Source organism: Erithacus rubecula (genome assembly GCF_903797595.1).
Source record: "Erithacus rubecula genome assembly, chromosome: 5".
NCBI lineage: Eukaryota > Metazoa > Chordata > Aves > Passeriformes > Muscicapidae > Erithacus > Erithacus rubecula.
The window spans coordinates 66,405,962-66,423,289 of NC_136687.1; the positions used below are offsets into that span (position 1 = coordinate 66,405,962).

Sequence of the window (17,328 nt, forward strand, 5' to 3'; positions counted from 1 at the left end):
ATGTGCTACATAATAGGGCATCTGGATGGGGCCACTGCTGTTCCAGGACAGGAAAAGCTTTTCCCTTTTGAAGGAGTGTGTCTATCAATACACAAATAATTCATACAAAACTAATGCATGACATAAAACATGCTTTCTAAAGTGTGCATTTAGGAAAATGAAAAATTTGTATGACTAATATAGAGCAAATGTAAAATTCAAACTAATTATTTTGTTGCCCACGCACACACACGTTATTTTTCCTCGTTACCAAGTGTTGTTAAGTGACGAGACTGAGATAGGAAGAGATTGCACTCAACCAACAGCTCTTGCAGGGATAAATGGCTGATGAAGCCATCACTCTGGTAAGTGATACCTCATCATGCTAAATTCCCATGGCCAAAAAGAAATGAGTGCATAACACTAGTACATGAATAGCCCTAACATCCATACACTCCCCGAAGCTAAGCAGCAAACTCAGACTTTACTCCATGTTCCAACTACATGGAGCACTACTACAGCACTATCAGCCACCTAGGTACAGAGTATGGAAAGGAGAGGGATCATTAAAGAGAAACACAAATGACAGAGAAGAGATCAAGAGGGGAGAAAAAAGAAAGAAAAACCCAATTAATAAAAGGGATTAAAGGAACTTCAACTTAAAATTCAATTAAGTGATGACTCAAAGTCAAAACAGATTGCAGGTTAAAGCTGCATCCTTCTCAGTACTAAGACAGCCTTTGAGTAAGTTTAGTTTCCAGCTCTAAAGGTTTTGTTAGAAATGAAGCACGCCACAAACATGTGACCCTGGCAGTCTTGCAAATTGGATCAATACACAGATTTCCTGAGTTTTGGCAAGGTGGCACTACAATATAATAGCCAAATTGGTGAAACAAATCAGGTTTGGGGAAATCACTGCCTTCTCTCTTTTAAAGAGAATAAAGAGGAAATCAGAATTACTTTTCTAAAGAAAAAATAAAGTACAAAAGCAATTCTCTTATCGAAATCGGTTACAGACTGCAGGGGAGTGTTAAACACGCAGCAGTCAGCCCAAGCATGATCCATTCTTTCTCAATTTAGCAATCTTACTCACAAATTACAGAGGACATTTCATTCTCCTAAATTTTAGAGCAATTAAGAACTATATCTTGCTACATGAAAGATACATCAAGTAACACTTGCTGTAGTGACCTTGTGGTTGGGTACACACACTAAATCCTAAATCCTTCAGGTTGTTTCCCCACCTTCTACAGAAAGCAGAGCAAACAGCTCTCAGGGTTTCTACTTGATCAAAACACAGACAAAATATATGCATTGTATAGAAGGGGCAAAAAAGTTGGGGTGTATTTTCATGAAATACTGGCATTTCAGATCTGAGCCTGAGTTATTCTCTGTGCTGATTTTATTCATATAGAACTAACTTGGGTTTATTCTGTACCTATCCTCACGTGAAAGATACCAGCAGGATAAACAAAGACACTGGAAACTGGATGTGTCAGTGCTGGAGGGGGTGAAGGAAGCCACTTATTGTGTGCTTTGTGAGGAGTCCCTGTTGTGTCAAGAGTTTCGCAGAGTCAGAGTTTCAGGTGGGTTTCAGTTTCAGCTGTGACCACAAGCATGGGGGCACTCATTCTGCAGAGTCATGGGGAGAGCCATGCAAACCCAGCAGCTGAGGGGGCTTTCTAGGAAAGCCAACAGTTCTTGGGACACACAGAACCAAACTAGACAAAGTCTCCATCACCACTTCCATACGCTGGGCTCGGGTACGGTCGCTGTTCCCGAGCAGCTGGGCAGGCACACATGCGCTTGGCAGATAGCAGGGAACACAGCTCCAACCAGAGCACACCCAGGGTAGACACAGTCAAAAACTTCTCAGCACACATTATCTCAATTTATTAAAGAAACTGGGAAACAAGGAGATAGCAGCATTCAGTGTTAGTCGCAGTGTGAAGCAGCAGAAACAAACTCAGGGTGCTTCAGCCATCGGAAAGTGTTCAGCGGGAGAAGGAAACCGGAGAGAGGCTGAAACTCAGAAAAAAGGCCTTGATCCAGCTCCCACTGAAGTCAACAGCAAAGTCATTCAACTACCTCAGAGTGCTTTCCAGCAAGCTGCAACTATGCCATCCAGAAACAAGGCAAAATTCACATTCCAGGAGGACAAAAAACATGATCCTAACATAGGAAACTGCTACAATATTAACTTCTGACAACATTCTCTTCAATGCGTTAGCTGCTGAGAAATTCAGTGACATGGCCTAAACATATGGGGCTTGTAGTTTGGGGGTTTAACTAGCCACTTTATAATTTTGCAGAGCTTAATACTTAAGGTAATTTTACCTTTCTAGGGTTAATCTGAAGGAGGTGGACAGGTACTGTGCCAATTAACACTCATTTTGCCAAGGGAAGATAATCTCCATTGGGCAGGTTAAGCTTCAGGTGTTCTGTGTAGGATGTAATGTGCCAGTGGTTCAGGCACTGACTGACCAACACACAAAAAATAGGTGTGGCATGAAAAAGAAGATATACTAAGTCTGGGCTGTCATTCTACTAGTTTAAATATAGTGGCACAATTTGGAAAACATGGCTTAAAGACTGGCTCTGCAATGTTCTTTATGCAGACAAGTGAGATAAAAGGCCACTTTTGGTTTGTGTTGAATTATCTGGGGGAAGACTACTTATTTAAATATTAATATTAAAGCACGTCACCAACAAAGAAAAGTATGATTAAATGCATCAATGGTTAAAACAAGCCAGGAGCTTTGTTAAGACTTGTTGCAGTGGGCTTATGAAATGTCCAAAATTGCTTTGTTAGAGATGCCAAAGCAGATGGGACAAAGTGAACACTTACTGTATAAGAGAAGTTGTGCCATACATAACTATTACTGCTGGTTAGATTTATTTTTTCCTCTTGGCTAATGTAGACTACCAAAACACTAAAGCATCCTGAAGTGAGGTAAGAGGAGAGGATAAATAGGGTGGGTGAGAAGTGCAATGTATTAAAGAAAGAAATTATGCAGAAGTTCACCTGCTGTTGTCAAGATCAAGACATGGAGAAGAGCATCTGCAATAGAATAGATGGTTTAACATCAAAAAGGAACAGAAAAGGGGGGGGAAAAAGAATGAGTTAAAAGAAATACTGGAAAAATGAAACAGATTTTTAAAGCAAACACATGAACATATACATATATATGCATATTCCTCACAGGGAAGGTAGAAGTGAGTATGGAAAATAAGCCTACATGAACAGCCTCAGTTCCAAGTGGCCACTACCAGGACAGCAGTGAAACTTGAGGGATCTGGTTTCTCTATGGACATTCTCACACAGGAAGCCAGACACCTAAAATGCACAGCTGGATTCCAAGTAAAACTTTCAGCAGCAGATGAAGGGAAATGCTGCTTGGTTTAGGTATCCACATGTAAAATGTGGGCTGTGGGATACCAAAGGGTAAGTAACCTAAGGTAATTCCAGCCAGCATTCCTGATACCACAATAAACCATGGTTTTCTTTCCTTAAAATCCTCTACCAATACATTGTCCTCCACTTCCTTCCATTTCAACATGTTTCTTGTCCTCCTTTTGTTCTACAAAATAACAAATTTCAAACTCTCATTTTGACCTGTTTAGGCTCTCAGTAATCACTTAGTGTCACGTGGACAATTAGTTTTCCAATGTCCCTTTTTGTTATATGGATCTCCATCACCATTTTCTTCCATTAACATACTTTGCTATTAATGAAACACACTCACTGGTTTTCCTTGTTGTAACTTTCTGAACAAAGGCCATAAAGCTGCAGCATATTTGCAATCATTTAGACTCTCAAATTTAAGAAATGACTATCAGCTGGTCGCTGCCAGGTCCTGTTTCCATAACGATTTCCAGGAAATCAATCTCACATTGGGAAAAATACATTATGGATTCAAAATACAATACTGGAAATATATTTTGTTTACCTTGTTAGCAAGGATCCAGCCTCCTTTTTTGCAGACATGCAGCTAAGAATGATAATTCATATTATTTGTCACAGTATGAGCTGCCCAATTCCTCTTTTCTTTGATGGAAACAATGACTTCCAGCAAGATAAACTCACTAATAATATCCCAACTGTGTCATTTATTTCCAAGATGTAAGTAGTGACATACTCTGACCCATCCCTTAGTCAAACAGAGACTTCTTCAGCAAGTTATATACAAGAAATCATGATCATTCATCAAGCAGGAGTTTTACTGTGAGTCAGACTGGAAACCCACAGAGCTGCTGCATATTTGCTCTAGAACACAATACCAAGTTAATATCAAAGCACAGACCCAAATCTCCTTTCTCACAGTGCCATGATCCTGACAACACGTCAGATTTGCTCTCTTATCTACTGCACCTCTACACAGCTGGCAGGAAAATTCTTATAAATATCATTTATCCACTATATCACCAGAACACAAGTAAGACAACAACATAGTTTTGCACACCATTAAGACTTTAAAAACCTTACAGTCACCCTTATCTTTACCATTCATGCATATTCTTATGGGAGATAAAAATATGGTACTGCCAAGCAATGTCTAAATGCTGCAAGTCTTTCAGCTGAGTGATTTTTTTTGCCTTCCAACTTAATAAAAATACACATGTTCTTCCACAATAGGATATTGTGTGGCACGAGTCTAAAACTGTGAAACATATTTGCATTTATGTAGGCAGTAGTTCTGTCTCTCACACTCCAGCAGGAAATTATAAACAATGTCCCCTAATATCAGCATAAAGGTAATAAAATTATCTTATTGGATATTCAGGCCCAAAATTTTGGCATAGTCAGAGATCCTTAATTTTGCTCAATGTGTAAGACCAAGTAGTTTTCTGAGAGAAGAAAATCTGATTTGCTTGAAAGGCAGTTTAAGTACAGGAATTTATACTTTTTTCTTTAGCCAAAGTAGGAAACTATCTGGAAACTGCCAGCTGCAAGAGTTGAGATTTTGAGCCCCACAAGAGCATTACCTCTTAGAAGAGAAGTATTTTGGGCGTTTCAAATGGTTGCCAAAGACTCTGACTGAAGAACTTACTTTTTCTTCCTTCCTGATGAAACTATCAACATATTGAAGGAACAGTTATATTTAAAATTTTAATGGATGGTTAAAATATTTTCCCTTCTGAAATTTCAGACATGGAAGAAGATTTGTTTAGTTATGCAAAGGCTGAAATATGTGTGAAGTTTCACATTGAGGGAACAGCTCTCAATGAATTCATCCTTTTGCCTGGGGGTGTTACACTATGATCCACAGAAACACTTCCCTAAAATGGGAGATCAGTAAGAATCCTACAACAATTTGGGGTTCACCACGGGTATGGTGAAGGGAGACAAGTGTCACTTCTCACACTGTACAGAGTACAAACTACTACATCTGCAACAAATAAATTACCATCCAATACTTTGCTGATATGTTATTTCTCAAAAACACCTTCTGAATTCAATACATTTCCAGTGTCTTGGGCAAAACCAAGGCCATGCCCTTGCATAGGACCACTGACAATGTTTATCTAAGATTTCTTTGAGAAGCATAAGAGTTTCATTTCGTGATAGGTAACTACTACTTCACTGCATGCCCTAAATGTCAGTAGTGCTGCTGCCTCATAAGAACCCACTAACAATGTGTCCCTTCATGTGGAGGGGAGCATGGCTGACAACAGGGCTCTGAGTCACAAACACATTTGTTGTTCCAGCAGAGCAAGTGCAACCATTATGAACTTCTACAACTGTTTTACTTTTACAATAAAGTCTTACAAGGAAAACTCAAGTAGCCAATGTACTTTTCTAAGAAAACAGATGCACCCCAACAGTTTATGATAACATAATGACTCAGACCAATCTAAACAAGATCAAAATGAAGTGTTGTACAGTCTTTTTTAAAGGCTGAGGAATTGTTTTTAAAGGTTTCTTTATTACAATATTTAGTGCAAAGTTCATGTGCATATATAGAAATTAGAACATAGTTTGTGTTGTGTTAAAATCCACTATTTCATATAAGGCTGCCAAGAGTGTTGTTCCTATTAAAATCAGATACTTTATCCTACTACTAGAACCCTGGTCATCCCAAAAGATGGGAATATCACTTCTATTTAGAAAACAAAACAAAATAAAATGCACATCCAAGAAATAAATGCCAGTCTTCTAGAAATTATCTAGTCCATCCTCTGCACTCACAGGAAAGACCTACCTTTTGGAAAAGGCAAATTTATACATACTTTGGAAAAAATCTGCAAACTCTCTAGGGTTAGAATAAAGCACCAAAGCAATTTTAAAGCTTTCATACCAGCCTATATATAAACAGATACATACTTTACATATTAAGTATTTTCATTTCATTTGTTAGTTTTGGAGCTCATGAGGAGCAAATCCAAACAGTGCTGGTCACAATCAACTATCCCACGATCAGCTAACAAAGAATATTTTCATCTATGTCAGATGGGCCAAGCTGGCAATATTGTTCCTCCTCTAGATCAGGAGTGCCTGTCATTCCAAATGGAACTCCAGTGCTATTTTTTAAAAATACAGACTGTAAGATAGTAGCAAACTCATTCAAGATTCACAAAAATATTTTTTCCCCTTGTGCTGTCCTGTCGTGCTGTGTACACAGCCCACAGAGATTAAATGCTTTTTAATTACTCCAGTTTCTTCTGAATTCATCTGCACATTCCCCATCCAATCTGATGGCAGGACACAAATGTATAATTCAGTGTAAAGACTGAAATTACTTAAAACACAGTAAGAGAGCATTTAAAACAAATGCAGTCATAGATTTTAAGGCAAGCCAGGGTAAGGTTTGTAAATGTGACCTTGGCTGGGCCTGCATTTTGACCTGCCTTATGCCAGACAGTGAGTTTGCCTAATACAAATGCTCTCAAAGAGTTCAGTTGTACATGAAGAGAGTACTCAAATATGTGCAAAGCACATGATGTTTAGGTTGCTTGCCTATTCATGTAATTTAGAAGGCAAACACTGGAGCTGGTGCTCACCTCAACTATCCCACTAGCATGGTAAATACTGACCATCTGGAGTGATTAAGCACTTGGTGTCAATTATTATTAACTCTGAAAGGCATTGTACTTATTTCTCCATGAAACACACACAAATGCCTGTGTGTGTATGTCATTTACCACATTCATTCCCCTTGAACTTGACTGAGGGCTCAGTGACTTGCAATTATTTCATGAATAGTCTTGGTACTCGATCTTGCTTGGTTGTCAGAGCTTAAAAGATCATAACAATTTATTGGCAGCTCCAGGAGGCAATGAATTAAGTACAGCTCCTAGTTAAGCATTAGTTGAAGCTCATGTCACTGCAGGTACTCTGTTTCTCACATTGCAGTGTAATGCTAATTGATACTCACCCCGAATGAATAGGACTGGAAGAAAGAGCCACATTGTCCAAGATTTCAGGGCCCAAGCTTAACCGATATGAATTTCTTTCAGCTTCTTTAGCCAGAGTTGTTACCTTGGGAAGCAAAATAACCCCATTTTACTACAATTAAATCAATTAATGAACAAAAAAATAAGATGTATTTCACAAAGTAGGGCCTAAAGCATCTAAACATTTTCTTTTACAACAAAGCAATACTAATAACATTAAGATATTGGAAACCCTTACTCCAGCATTTTGTACTTCCCTAAAGTAATCCTATGCAAGTGGTCTCAGTGAAATGAATGCTGTGATTTAACTAAGAAGGCATTTCCTAAACTCTTTCTTTTTAAACTACAAGCATGTTTCAAGGCAGTATCTTTTAGGACAACAGCTATGAGCTCATTACATCTCCCAAACTTGTAAGCACAATGTCTATTAGCAACATTCAAACAACAGTTAAAATGGAGAACATTAAGAGCACAGTCCCAGTGCTATATTCACACAGCTTATCCATTTATTTTGGAATAGAGTTCAATACTGCACAGCTTAGTATGCCATTAAATAAGCCTGGAAAATAGAGATTTGGACTCAAATGAGCCAAGCAGCATACAGCACACAGTCTCAGAAGCTTTCCCTGTCTCCTGATGTCTGCAGCCCGGAAGGGGCTTTGAGAGTTTGCTCACCTGCTGGCTGGGGATGACCACGGTGTCGTCGATCATGGCGCTGTCGCGCAGGTAGGAGGCGTGGCTCAGCGTGTGGGACCTGTCGGAACTGAAGGACCGCAGGCTGGGAGGTTGGTGGGGTGCCAGAGCAATGCATCAGCAGCACACAGGATGTTGCAAAGGTGTCATGACAGATCGAGTGGGAGAATGAGAAAAGCGTGCTATTAGCAACACCATGCAGCTTCCAGGGGCAGCAGAGCAGAGTCAGGGGAAACACAGCTTTCCACGCCTGTGTTGTGCCACCTGTCTGACCATGGGCCACAGAGCCTTTGCACTGATCTATTTGCTTCCAAATGCAGAACCTAGAGATTCATCTAGGCGACAAGTTTATATTATACTCACAAATACTTTAGATTCGGCTTTGTGGCATGAAGGTTTCCTTATGACAAAGAGCATTCACTTCTGTCAAGGCTCTTTGGAGAACTTCTCTGCTGCATCACACAAGCAAACCACTACGGAAAACCAGGATGCTACCATTTGAAGAAAAGCTAGAATGACTTTTTCTGAAGCTTTGTTAGGACATACTCTCTCCCCTTAAACTGCAAATCAGTAAGCCTGACATTGTCCCCTGGAAGGTACACACAGCAAGGTGAAGTGTGGCCAGCCTCAAGCTCCTGTGTAAAACAGAATCTCCCTCTGAATCCCAACAGCATCTGCAGGGAGACAGCCCCAGTGTGAGCACTGATCTCATTGTAAGTACACACAGCTCTACAGAGCACTGGTTGCTGTAGCAATGAGAGGTGCAAGGCAGTAAATAAGCTGCTTCCAAGCTCTGGCTCAGAATGTAGCTGCAGTATCCACCAGCAAAAAGCAAAAAAATACACAAATGAGACACCACAGAAGGACATATTGAGGTAAATGGGGTTTCTGCTACCAAACAGCATGAGTTTTGTCCTTTTAATATTCACTAGCTGCAGCATGACAAAGGTGACTTTTAAAACCAGATCATCCACCTTCAGATGTTGTGCGTGTATTCTGATGTTGATGTAGACCTTGAAGAATATTGCACCTCTAACTGAAGGAAGCAGTTTTGTGTTCCTGGCTTATATATCCATGAGTAGTGCTCACAATGACTAACATGCCAGATCAGAACAATAGGCCATTTATCCAGATGCACAGAGTTTTAAGGGATAATTCATTTTCAGCAGTTAGCAATAAAAGTCATGGGTTCATTACAGACATGAGTTTCAAATGCTTTGAGTGCATATCAAATACCATCTGATTCAGACCACAGCCTTTTTTAACAATAGTTACATTCACTCCATATTTTTTGATCCATTTATAGATGCAAATGGTTATCTTATTTTTATTAGAAATATATGACATTGAAGAATAATCAGTGCTGTTGATCATTAGCTTATACCAATGGCCTGCTCAGCATCCCAGGTGGATTGCATAAAACTGGAAGCAAAGATAGGTGTTACAGAACTGTAACTGTCAGCCTTCAGAAAGCATTGAGAAAAAAAGTCAAACCAAAAATTAACAGTTTTTCTTTGGTTGATGAACAAGCCTCAGTAGCAGACCCCATTTGCCATCATTATCCTGTGTTCACTTCTATCTTTGACACTTCCAGAAGCAGTTTGCAGAGCCATGCAATGCTTGTGAGAGAGTCCAAGCTGCAGGTTCTACTATTCAGCTAAACCCACATCCTGGATAGATACCAAACAAAGGGAAGTCTGAACTGCATTTGGCTGATTATCCCTATGGTTATTCTGTCCATCCTCACTGCTACTACCACCACTACAAGTAGCCCAGTGCTATTCACCATGTAGTACCTGTACATAATCTCTAATAAATACATCAGGGAGATGGGATTTATCTGCAGACAAATATTCATGACTGAGGTCTGCAGGTAGTTATAGTATAATTATATATTATAGAATAATATATGGTTATATATATTATATATATAAATTCCCTGCTACAGTCAATTTCAAAAGTAGTGCTCAGATGGCACTCCCCATCTGTGTGTTGGATCAGCTCAAGGAAGACCAAACCAGGAGTTTAAAGGTCTCTGTTCCTCAGACTTAGAAATAAAGGTACTGGTTGAAATGACAGTCCCCTTGTGGACTGAACACAGGATTGACTGTTTATTACTGTAATAAGCATTCAGGAATTCTACTAAATATAAAAAAGCCTACCTAAATCAGACACAAGACCAACACCTAAATGCAATTGTGGTTGATAAATCAGAAGTCTGAAGGGTTGTGGGACCAATAGCACACAGCCCCAGAGACAGAACTGTGGAACCCAGGAATGCTGCAAAGCTCCTGTACCTAAGAGTGCCTCTTGCCTGCATGCACAGGCACACATCACCCACCTCTAAGCCCTGAATAGGGCCCTGGTGGTATCCAGAAAGTAGGACCAGCATCCCCAAGCCAAGTTTGCAATCTGCTTGACTTGGGGGATTTGCAGTGCACATCCACTTCCCAGCCTAGACAGAGACCTAACAAGTTCTAGTCTGATTGAACATCTCTCTTGTTTACATGTAAGGGGATATGTTCTTTCAGAAGCTGAGAAAACACACTGGGGTCACTGAAAACTGTATAAATCAACCTCAAAAATGTTTCTCAACAGCAGCATCATTCCTTTGGTTCTCCCAACTCGACTTTCTGCATACAGCAGGCCTCCAAAGTGGATGAACAGAGACAGGTGCCATAGGAGGAGATAGAGACAACAGGTGTTCATGCTATGTAATACCTACCTGGGCATGATGCTAATGAAAGCATATGGAAAAGAAAAATGAAGGGGAGAGAGAAATAAAATAAATAGGGAAGATGATTACAAATGAAAAATACATGTTTTTAAATCAAATTGTTTAATGCGTAAGATTACATGAGTCTAGACTACTAATACTAATTTGCTTTACTGAATTTCCTGACAAACAAGTCATTATAATGCAATGAAAATCACATTAAAAGGAAATGCAAAACAACTGAGGCAGTCTCTGTGGAAATTGTTAAAATCAGTAACCTGAAGGTGACAGAAAATGAGACCATGGAGATAGAAATCTGTCCTCCTTTCATTATTTCCCCCTTTAGGATTTTGCTGCATTTCAGTACAATTTTGCTTGACACAGAATTTGAGATAATTTTCATCCAATACAAAATAAATCATATCAATGACATGTCAGTGAGAATCTACTGAAGTTCACTGACAAGATTTAAAAGCTAAAGTATTCTCAGTTTGAGCTTAACTTAAACTGTCTTGACACTTGCCTGCACAATCATTTCTATGCATCTTAAAACCTAAAAATCTCCCAAACTTTGTTACCATTCAAAGAATAAAAGGTTTTGATTTCAGGCATTCTGATGAATTTCACAAACTTCCTCTGAGTTAAAAAGCCACACGGTCACTTTGTTTTCAGTGGACTCACTAACTAAAAACCAGAGATTCCAGGCTTGCAGGACCTGAATGATGGGATTTACACATGCTGTGAGGCAAACTAAACTGTTTCCTGACATCTTTTGTCCCAGGAGCAATTCCCAGCCTACTCAAGTAAACAGATCGGATCCTACTGGTTTCACTGAGCTTCAGAAATGCTGCCAGAATAATGACCAAGACTGGAAAATGAGGTAGCTTCAAAATTCTGTTGCCAAGATTTCAACTTTTTTTCTTTTATTCCCTTTAGTATACCCCAGTTCTAAAAGCAGTGAGTCTGGAGACAGAGCTGATTATACTCAGGAATGCATGGGTGGCTATTCTGAACTAGAACTGTGGGGGTGGATCTGCCAGCTTGAGCCTACCCTTATGCTCACTAATGAAGGCTTTCCTTTTGGGAAGGGAACTCCATATTTTTTGTAGGCTATAATGACACACTCAAAAGAAAAAAATTAAATCAAAGCATTACATTTTTTTTAAAAATTAAATCAAGGCATTATTATTCCACAAAGATACCTAGGCTAAAGTTGAACTTGGTAGATATAAGCAAATCAGTACACTGTCTGGACTGAACACACTAATGTTTCTATTTGATTATTATTATAGTTGTGTTAGTAGAAGGACTTTTCTTTCTTGCTAATTTGACCATGAGAAACCAGAAAGAGTGGATGTGCTTGCAGACAATACACTCACTGCCAGTCCAGTGCAGAATTACCAAGTCTATTGCTCATCTCCTGATATCTCAAGCCAGCAAACCCCTCCAAAAAGTCAGCTCACATGATGCTCAAAGTCCCTGTGCACCCATCCCCTGACTCGTGACAGCAGGAGATGATGGTGACCACACCTTCCTCCTGCAAAGTGATGACTGCACACCAAGTAAACAAATGCTGACCAGCTCACCCCAAGCAGAGAGGAGAGGCCCTGCAAAAGGATTTCCCACACTTACAGCAAAATGAGTGCACAAGTACCATGAGAAAAGCGATTTATCCAAGCAAATACCTGTCCGAGCGTCCTCCTTCCAAGCTGTACCTCAGGTAGTTCATCCCATCTAAGAACTGGCTGCTGGGCAAGGAGTCATCTCCCAGCTCCCGCAGGTCTTCTGGCCTAAGGTACTCCCCCCCATCTCCTGTCATTGTGTCATCACCTGCAATCAATCACACAAGGGATAAGCACACACATGAGTTTGATTCCATTGGCACCTCGGGATCTAATAGCTGGATGGCACAATGAACAGGAAAGCATTTTCCACTCAGGAAACACTGCAGACCACAAGCAATTAATGTATTTAATCAAACTGGCACATCAAGCAAGATATTTTGAAAAATAAAATTAAAATTAAAATCAAGGTTATTAATCAGTTAAGATTTTTTGCTGTTGCACACACTGGCAAGAAGCACATTTCTTTGCTATACTCTGAAGTGTGGTCTTTCTCTTCTTTAATCCATTTCAGCTTTCTGGACAGAGCTATGCTGTACCCTGACAGTTCATGGTTAACTATCACCACTTATTTCACTGTAATCTCCGTGTTTTCAGATGAAAACATTCTTTGTGTGGCCTTATGCCTTATAGTTGCAAAAGTTAATTTAAACTCTCTACTATCCAAATCATACATCATCATACAAGGCTGTGTCACCCATATTCCAACCTCTTTCTGTGATCAGCAACAAAACTGATGGCAATACCCAAAAACTGAAAATAAACTCACTTGCATAAATGGAAATGACCATAATTTGTAATGAATCCCAGCTTAAATGATCATTTGTTATCTGACACAGTAACCTTTATGCATATACTCCCAATAATGAAACTGAATCCTCTTTTGTAGATCCAGAATTCTTTTCCCCAGGAAATTCTGTCTATATGAAGTCAGTTTGCTTTTCCCCAGCAGACTAACAAAACAGATTCCATTGCCAAGCAACATGTAGATGTTTCCTTTCATTCCCACTTGCAAGATGCTTCCTCTCCACAGTTTGTGCCTGGATATTTCAGTCAATTTCCCGCTGGTAAATCACTGCAGTGTGAGCCTGCCAGAGGCTTGGTGGGACCCACACAACATGACCCGAGGCCACCAAGAGTTTCAAGCCTTCTCATTTTCAAGGCTGTGTGGGCAAACTGAAGCTCATCTTGATGCTTTTTTTCACAAAGCAAATCAAGCTATTTTTTCTAGCTTGACATTTCAGCTAAGAAAGAAATAGTTTATTATTTGTCATCTAAATTAAGTAAAATTTGGTAGGGGGTAAGATTTTTATGCATACACAAATATTGTATGTAAAAGTGAGTCTTGAATTTTTTCAGTATAACAACAAAAACTCTTGAAAATTCCATCTGCCCACATTAAGAGGGAGAAACTGGGCACAGTTTCACAGAAAACAATAAAATGCATTTAATAATTTCTTGTTTCCTGTCTTCTGATAGATGATGCCTCCTGTTTCCTGGGAATGTCACATTAAAAAGCACAAGGCTTAGTGAAAACTTGGAAGATATCGAGGCAATGCTGTTAATCAAACAGTAAAAGGAATTTCAAGTTATATTTCAAATAAACTAGATAATTATAATCAAGCCAGACATTCCATTTATAATAGAAACAAAGGCAAAATCTTTACTGCTTTCATCACACCCACAACCTTTAAAGAAAAAACACATCTACTGTGATTTCAGCTTTGGCCTCTCATCTGAGAGTTGTCAGTTGCAGGGCTAAGTTACAGTGTTTGATGTGATGGGACATTTGCAAACAGTAACCAGAGCACAGATATCTCACAATAACAGGCGAGGACTGGGGGAACTGCCCCCACCCCCTGTGCCTCCCCGTTCCTGAGATGAATGCTGCAAACACACAGTGCCTCCTAGCACATGGAGAGAAAAAACAGGTACTTCACTCTAAATGACTGTGTGTTCAGCTGACCATGGGCTTCCTGACACAGCAGATCCCACCAGATGGTTGTTTTATGGCCATACAGGAACTGCCCTTTTTCATCATGCCAGAAACAATTCGTCTGCCATCTCATTACCCGTCAAATTGGTGCCAGGAACATTTCCACCACTTACTAACCACTTTGGGACAAATATAACCCTTGACATGTATGCTCCATGGTTTGCTATTGCTATATATGAATTTGCAAAATTGTCAAATACAACTGCTGTACAAGAATTGCTCTGGAATTGTTTCTCACAAAACACAGAGAAAATACAGAGAAAAATTTAAAATAACAAAGGAAAGGTAGCTGTGTCAAACTGCCAGAAATTGCTTTTAATAGGTGTTTTTAAAGTCAGATTTAGTTTTATGAGTTATTATTGCTTTTTCTGCAGCATGCAGATAAGTCTAAAGTTCACCACAGAAGGGCTGCAGATGGAGAAAGGACAACTATAGGCAAATTAAGGCAATGACAATTTTTATGGAATATATATTCTCTAACTACATCATTTCTCTGACACATTCTTTGGACACTTTCAGTTCCCTAAGTCAATCCTCTATTTAGCAGCCCACACCAGAAGCTTCCCTGGATTACAGCTTGGCTAATGCTTTAACTTATTTTTAGCCAGCTGGGAAAGTGGGGTTTCACTTGTGGTTTCAGATATTGATACATGACTTTAAATGAATCATCATGTCAGTTACTGGGAGCTCAAGGCAGCACCCACAGAATGGCAGAAGGTGAAGCAAATCTCAAAAAAAAAAAAAAAAAAAAAAAGTGCACTTGTACTCTTAAGGACCTCTGGGGAGGGACAGACACCTGGATTTTGTTTTCTCGCATATTAACCCATTGCAAAAAGAATTTCAGTACTTGGCAGGTGGCTACTGCATTATTTAGGAAGTTGCTATGTTGGAGCTAGATAAGAAAAAATAAAATAACTACAAACTACCCTTACATCCCTAAGCCCCAGAAGATTTACTTCTGTAAGACAGCATCCTTCAACTACATTTAATACTGCTAGATACAATGTGCTTTATTCAGAGGTGAATTAACTCAGCAGTGCTATTCTAAATGTACTGTGTTTTAATGTAAGCCAATTAAGAACAATTCCTGGCTGCAACTTGAACTTCCAGGTTTAATTAAGGAAATTAATTTTTCCCACTAATTCAGGTGCTTCTTCAGGAAGACATAAGTGCATGTACAAAGCACTGGATTCTGCCCAAATTTAGCTGCTCATTTTTCATACATACATAGCAGCATTAGCTGCTCCAAGGCCATGTGTGGGGGCATTCTGGAAATTCATTGTTGTATTTAAGCACTGTGGGAGTTTTTCCTTCTCATCAGAAATTGCAGCCAGATATAGGATCAGCTGTGAACTGCTTCCTGGAATCCAAGGTCACTACAATGCAACAGTTCACATATATGACATTTTTTCCATGAACTCTTTGCAGACAACACCTTTGTCTATCCCTTCTCTGCAATTGCACTGCCAGCACTAATTACAGTTTGGTGTGAGTCAACTTTCCTGGTTGCCATCTCAGGCCATGCTGCTCCTGACACTATTGTCTCACCCTCTACTTCATCCTTTCTAATCCCTTCTGCCTGCAAAAGTTATCTGGCTGGAAAATAACTTGTCAGGACAAAAGAGATTCATTTTCAGACAGATCAGTTTTCTGGGCTGAGTCACCACATGGTGAAACGTTTGTGCTGCCAGAATGCAGGATGTGGGGTAGCATGGTTAGAGCTTGACAACTTCTGCAGCAACCAGAATTTGGTCTCAAGCAGACACTGAAACTACAGCTTTTGAATATTAACTGGCAATGAGGACACTCAAAAAGAAGCAAGTGAGCACCCCTGAACATCCTGTTTTACTGGTTGTATTCTCTCTCTATAGTGCAGTAAATGCAGTGCTATCTCCTATGGGAGCCTCAAAGATAAGCCACTGTTGGTTTGTGTTGCAGTTATGTCAAGATGGACGTGACTGGCATCATCACCAGTCCTTTATTAAAAACTCAGTATGCCTTCTCTCAGGCAGCTGACTCCTTCCCTCACAGGCAGCTTCAAAGAGTACTGACTCCTCCCTGCAAGTTTCCTCCTTCCTTCTACATGACTGGCTAAACCCCAAGCTGTCCCTTATCCTGTCTGTCCCTCACACATCTTCTTACCTTATCTGTCCCACCCTCCTCACAGCCAGCAGACTCTGGGTCTCAAGCTCCAACTCCGTCTGCAGCTGCAACTTAACTTGTGGCCAACTAGCTCACTCTTTTATAACACCCAACCTCATTGGGCAGGCAAGGCTGTTTCTGCTGCTGGGTACTCAGTACAGCTGTCATTCATTGGGACAGATTGCTTTCTGCACTAGCCTTTCAACCTATCTTGCCACAGGTTTGTGAAGCTCTTCCACCACAAAAATGAGGGCATGAAGAGAGAGCAGCATATTAATACATGGGAAAATAACAAAGAACCAGGCTCCTGCCTTTCCTAGATTTTCATTGACTCAGCTCTAACAAAGATATTTGCTTGTGCTTATACTTTACTAATTCTGTAGTAAATTCTGTAGTAAATTCTGCACTAAAATGCATTTCACAAGATGCTTTGCAGTAATTTCCCTTTACTGCTCTAAAGATTCCTCAGGTGCAAAACGTTTCTTTCATGGTGACAGCTTTAAAGCAACTGAACTTTGTAGCAATACAGCCAAGGTAGATACAATGGTAAAAATGTACAGGGTTTTTAGTGCAACTTTATCCACACTGAGCACTTCTGCTGGCAGGGGTACACATTGCACAAAACACAGCTCAGCTCTGCCTGTGGGAGTCCATAGTGTAATCCCCATGGACAGGGAATAAATGGCATTTTTAATAAAAAGTAAAATGTGATTCTGTAGAAAACAAAGATTTGCTTTTGCAAGTAACATAAAAAGTAAAGAACTCTGAATAATAATTCAGTGGAT

At 39.8% G+C, this 17,328-nt stretch overlaps 1 protein-coding gene across 6 annotated transcripts in view; it reads right to left on the minus strand.

Moving 5' to 3' along the window:
* Window positions 1-17,328, minus strand: part of ANK2 (ankyrin 2) — a 187,533-nt gene that overhangs the window by 47,733 nt on the left and 122,472 nt on the right. For 4 of the 6 annotated variants that reach the window (XM_079306251.1, XM_079306250.1, XM_079306247.1 and 1 more), the window contains 3 exons: window positions 12,469-12,613; window positions 8,050-8,152; window positions 7,356-7,459 (listed from right to left, as the gene is read on the minus strand). In XM_079306251.1, the coding sequence (XP_079162377.1) occupies window positions 7,356-7,459; window positions 8,050-8,152; window positions 12,469-12,613 (352 nt within the window). Of the gene's footprint in view, window positions 1-3,004; window positions 3,041-3,929; window positions 3,972-7,355; window positions 7,460-8,049; window positions 8,153-12,468; window positions 12,614-17,328 lie in introns of all 6 variants that reach the window. The other 2 variants (XM_079306246.1, XM_079306249.1) reach the window with 2 other exon arrangements.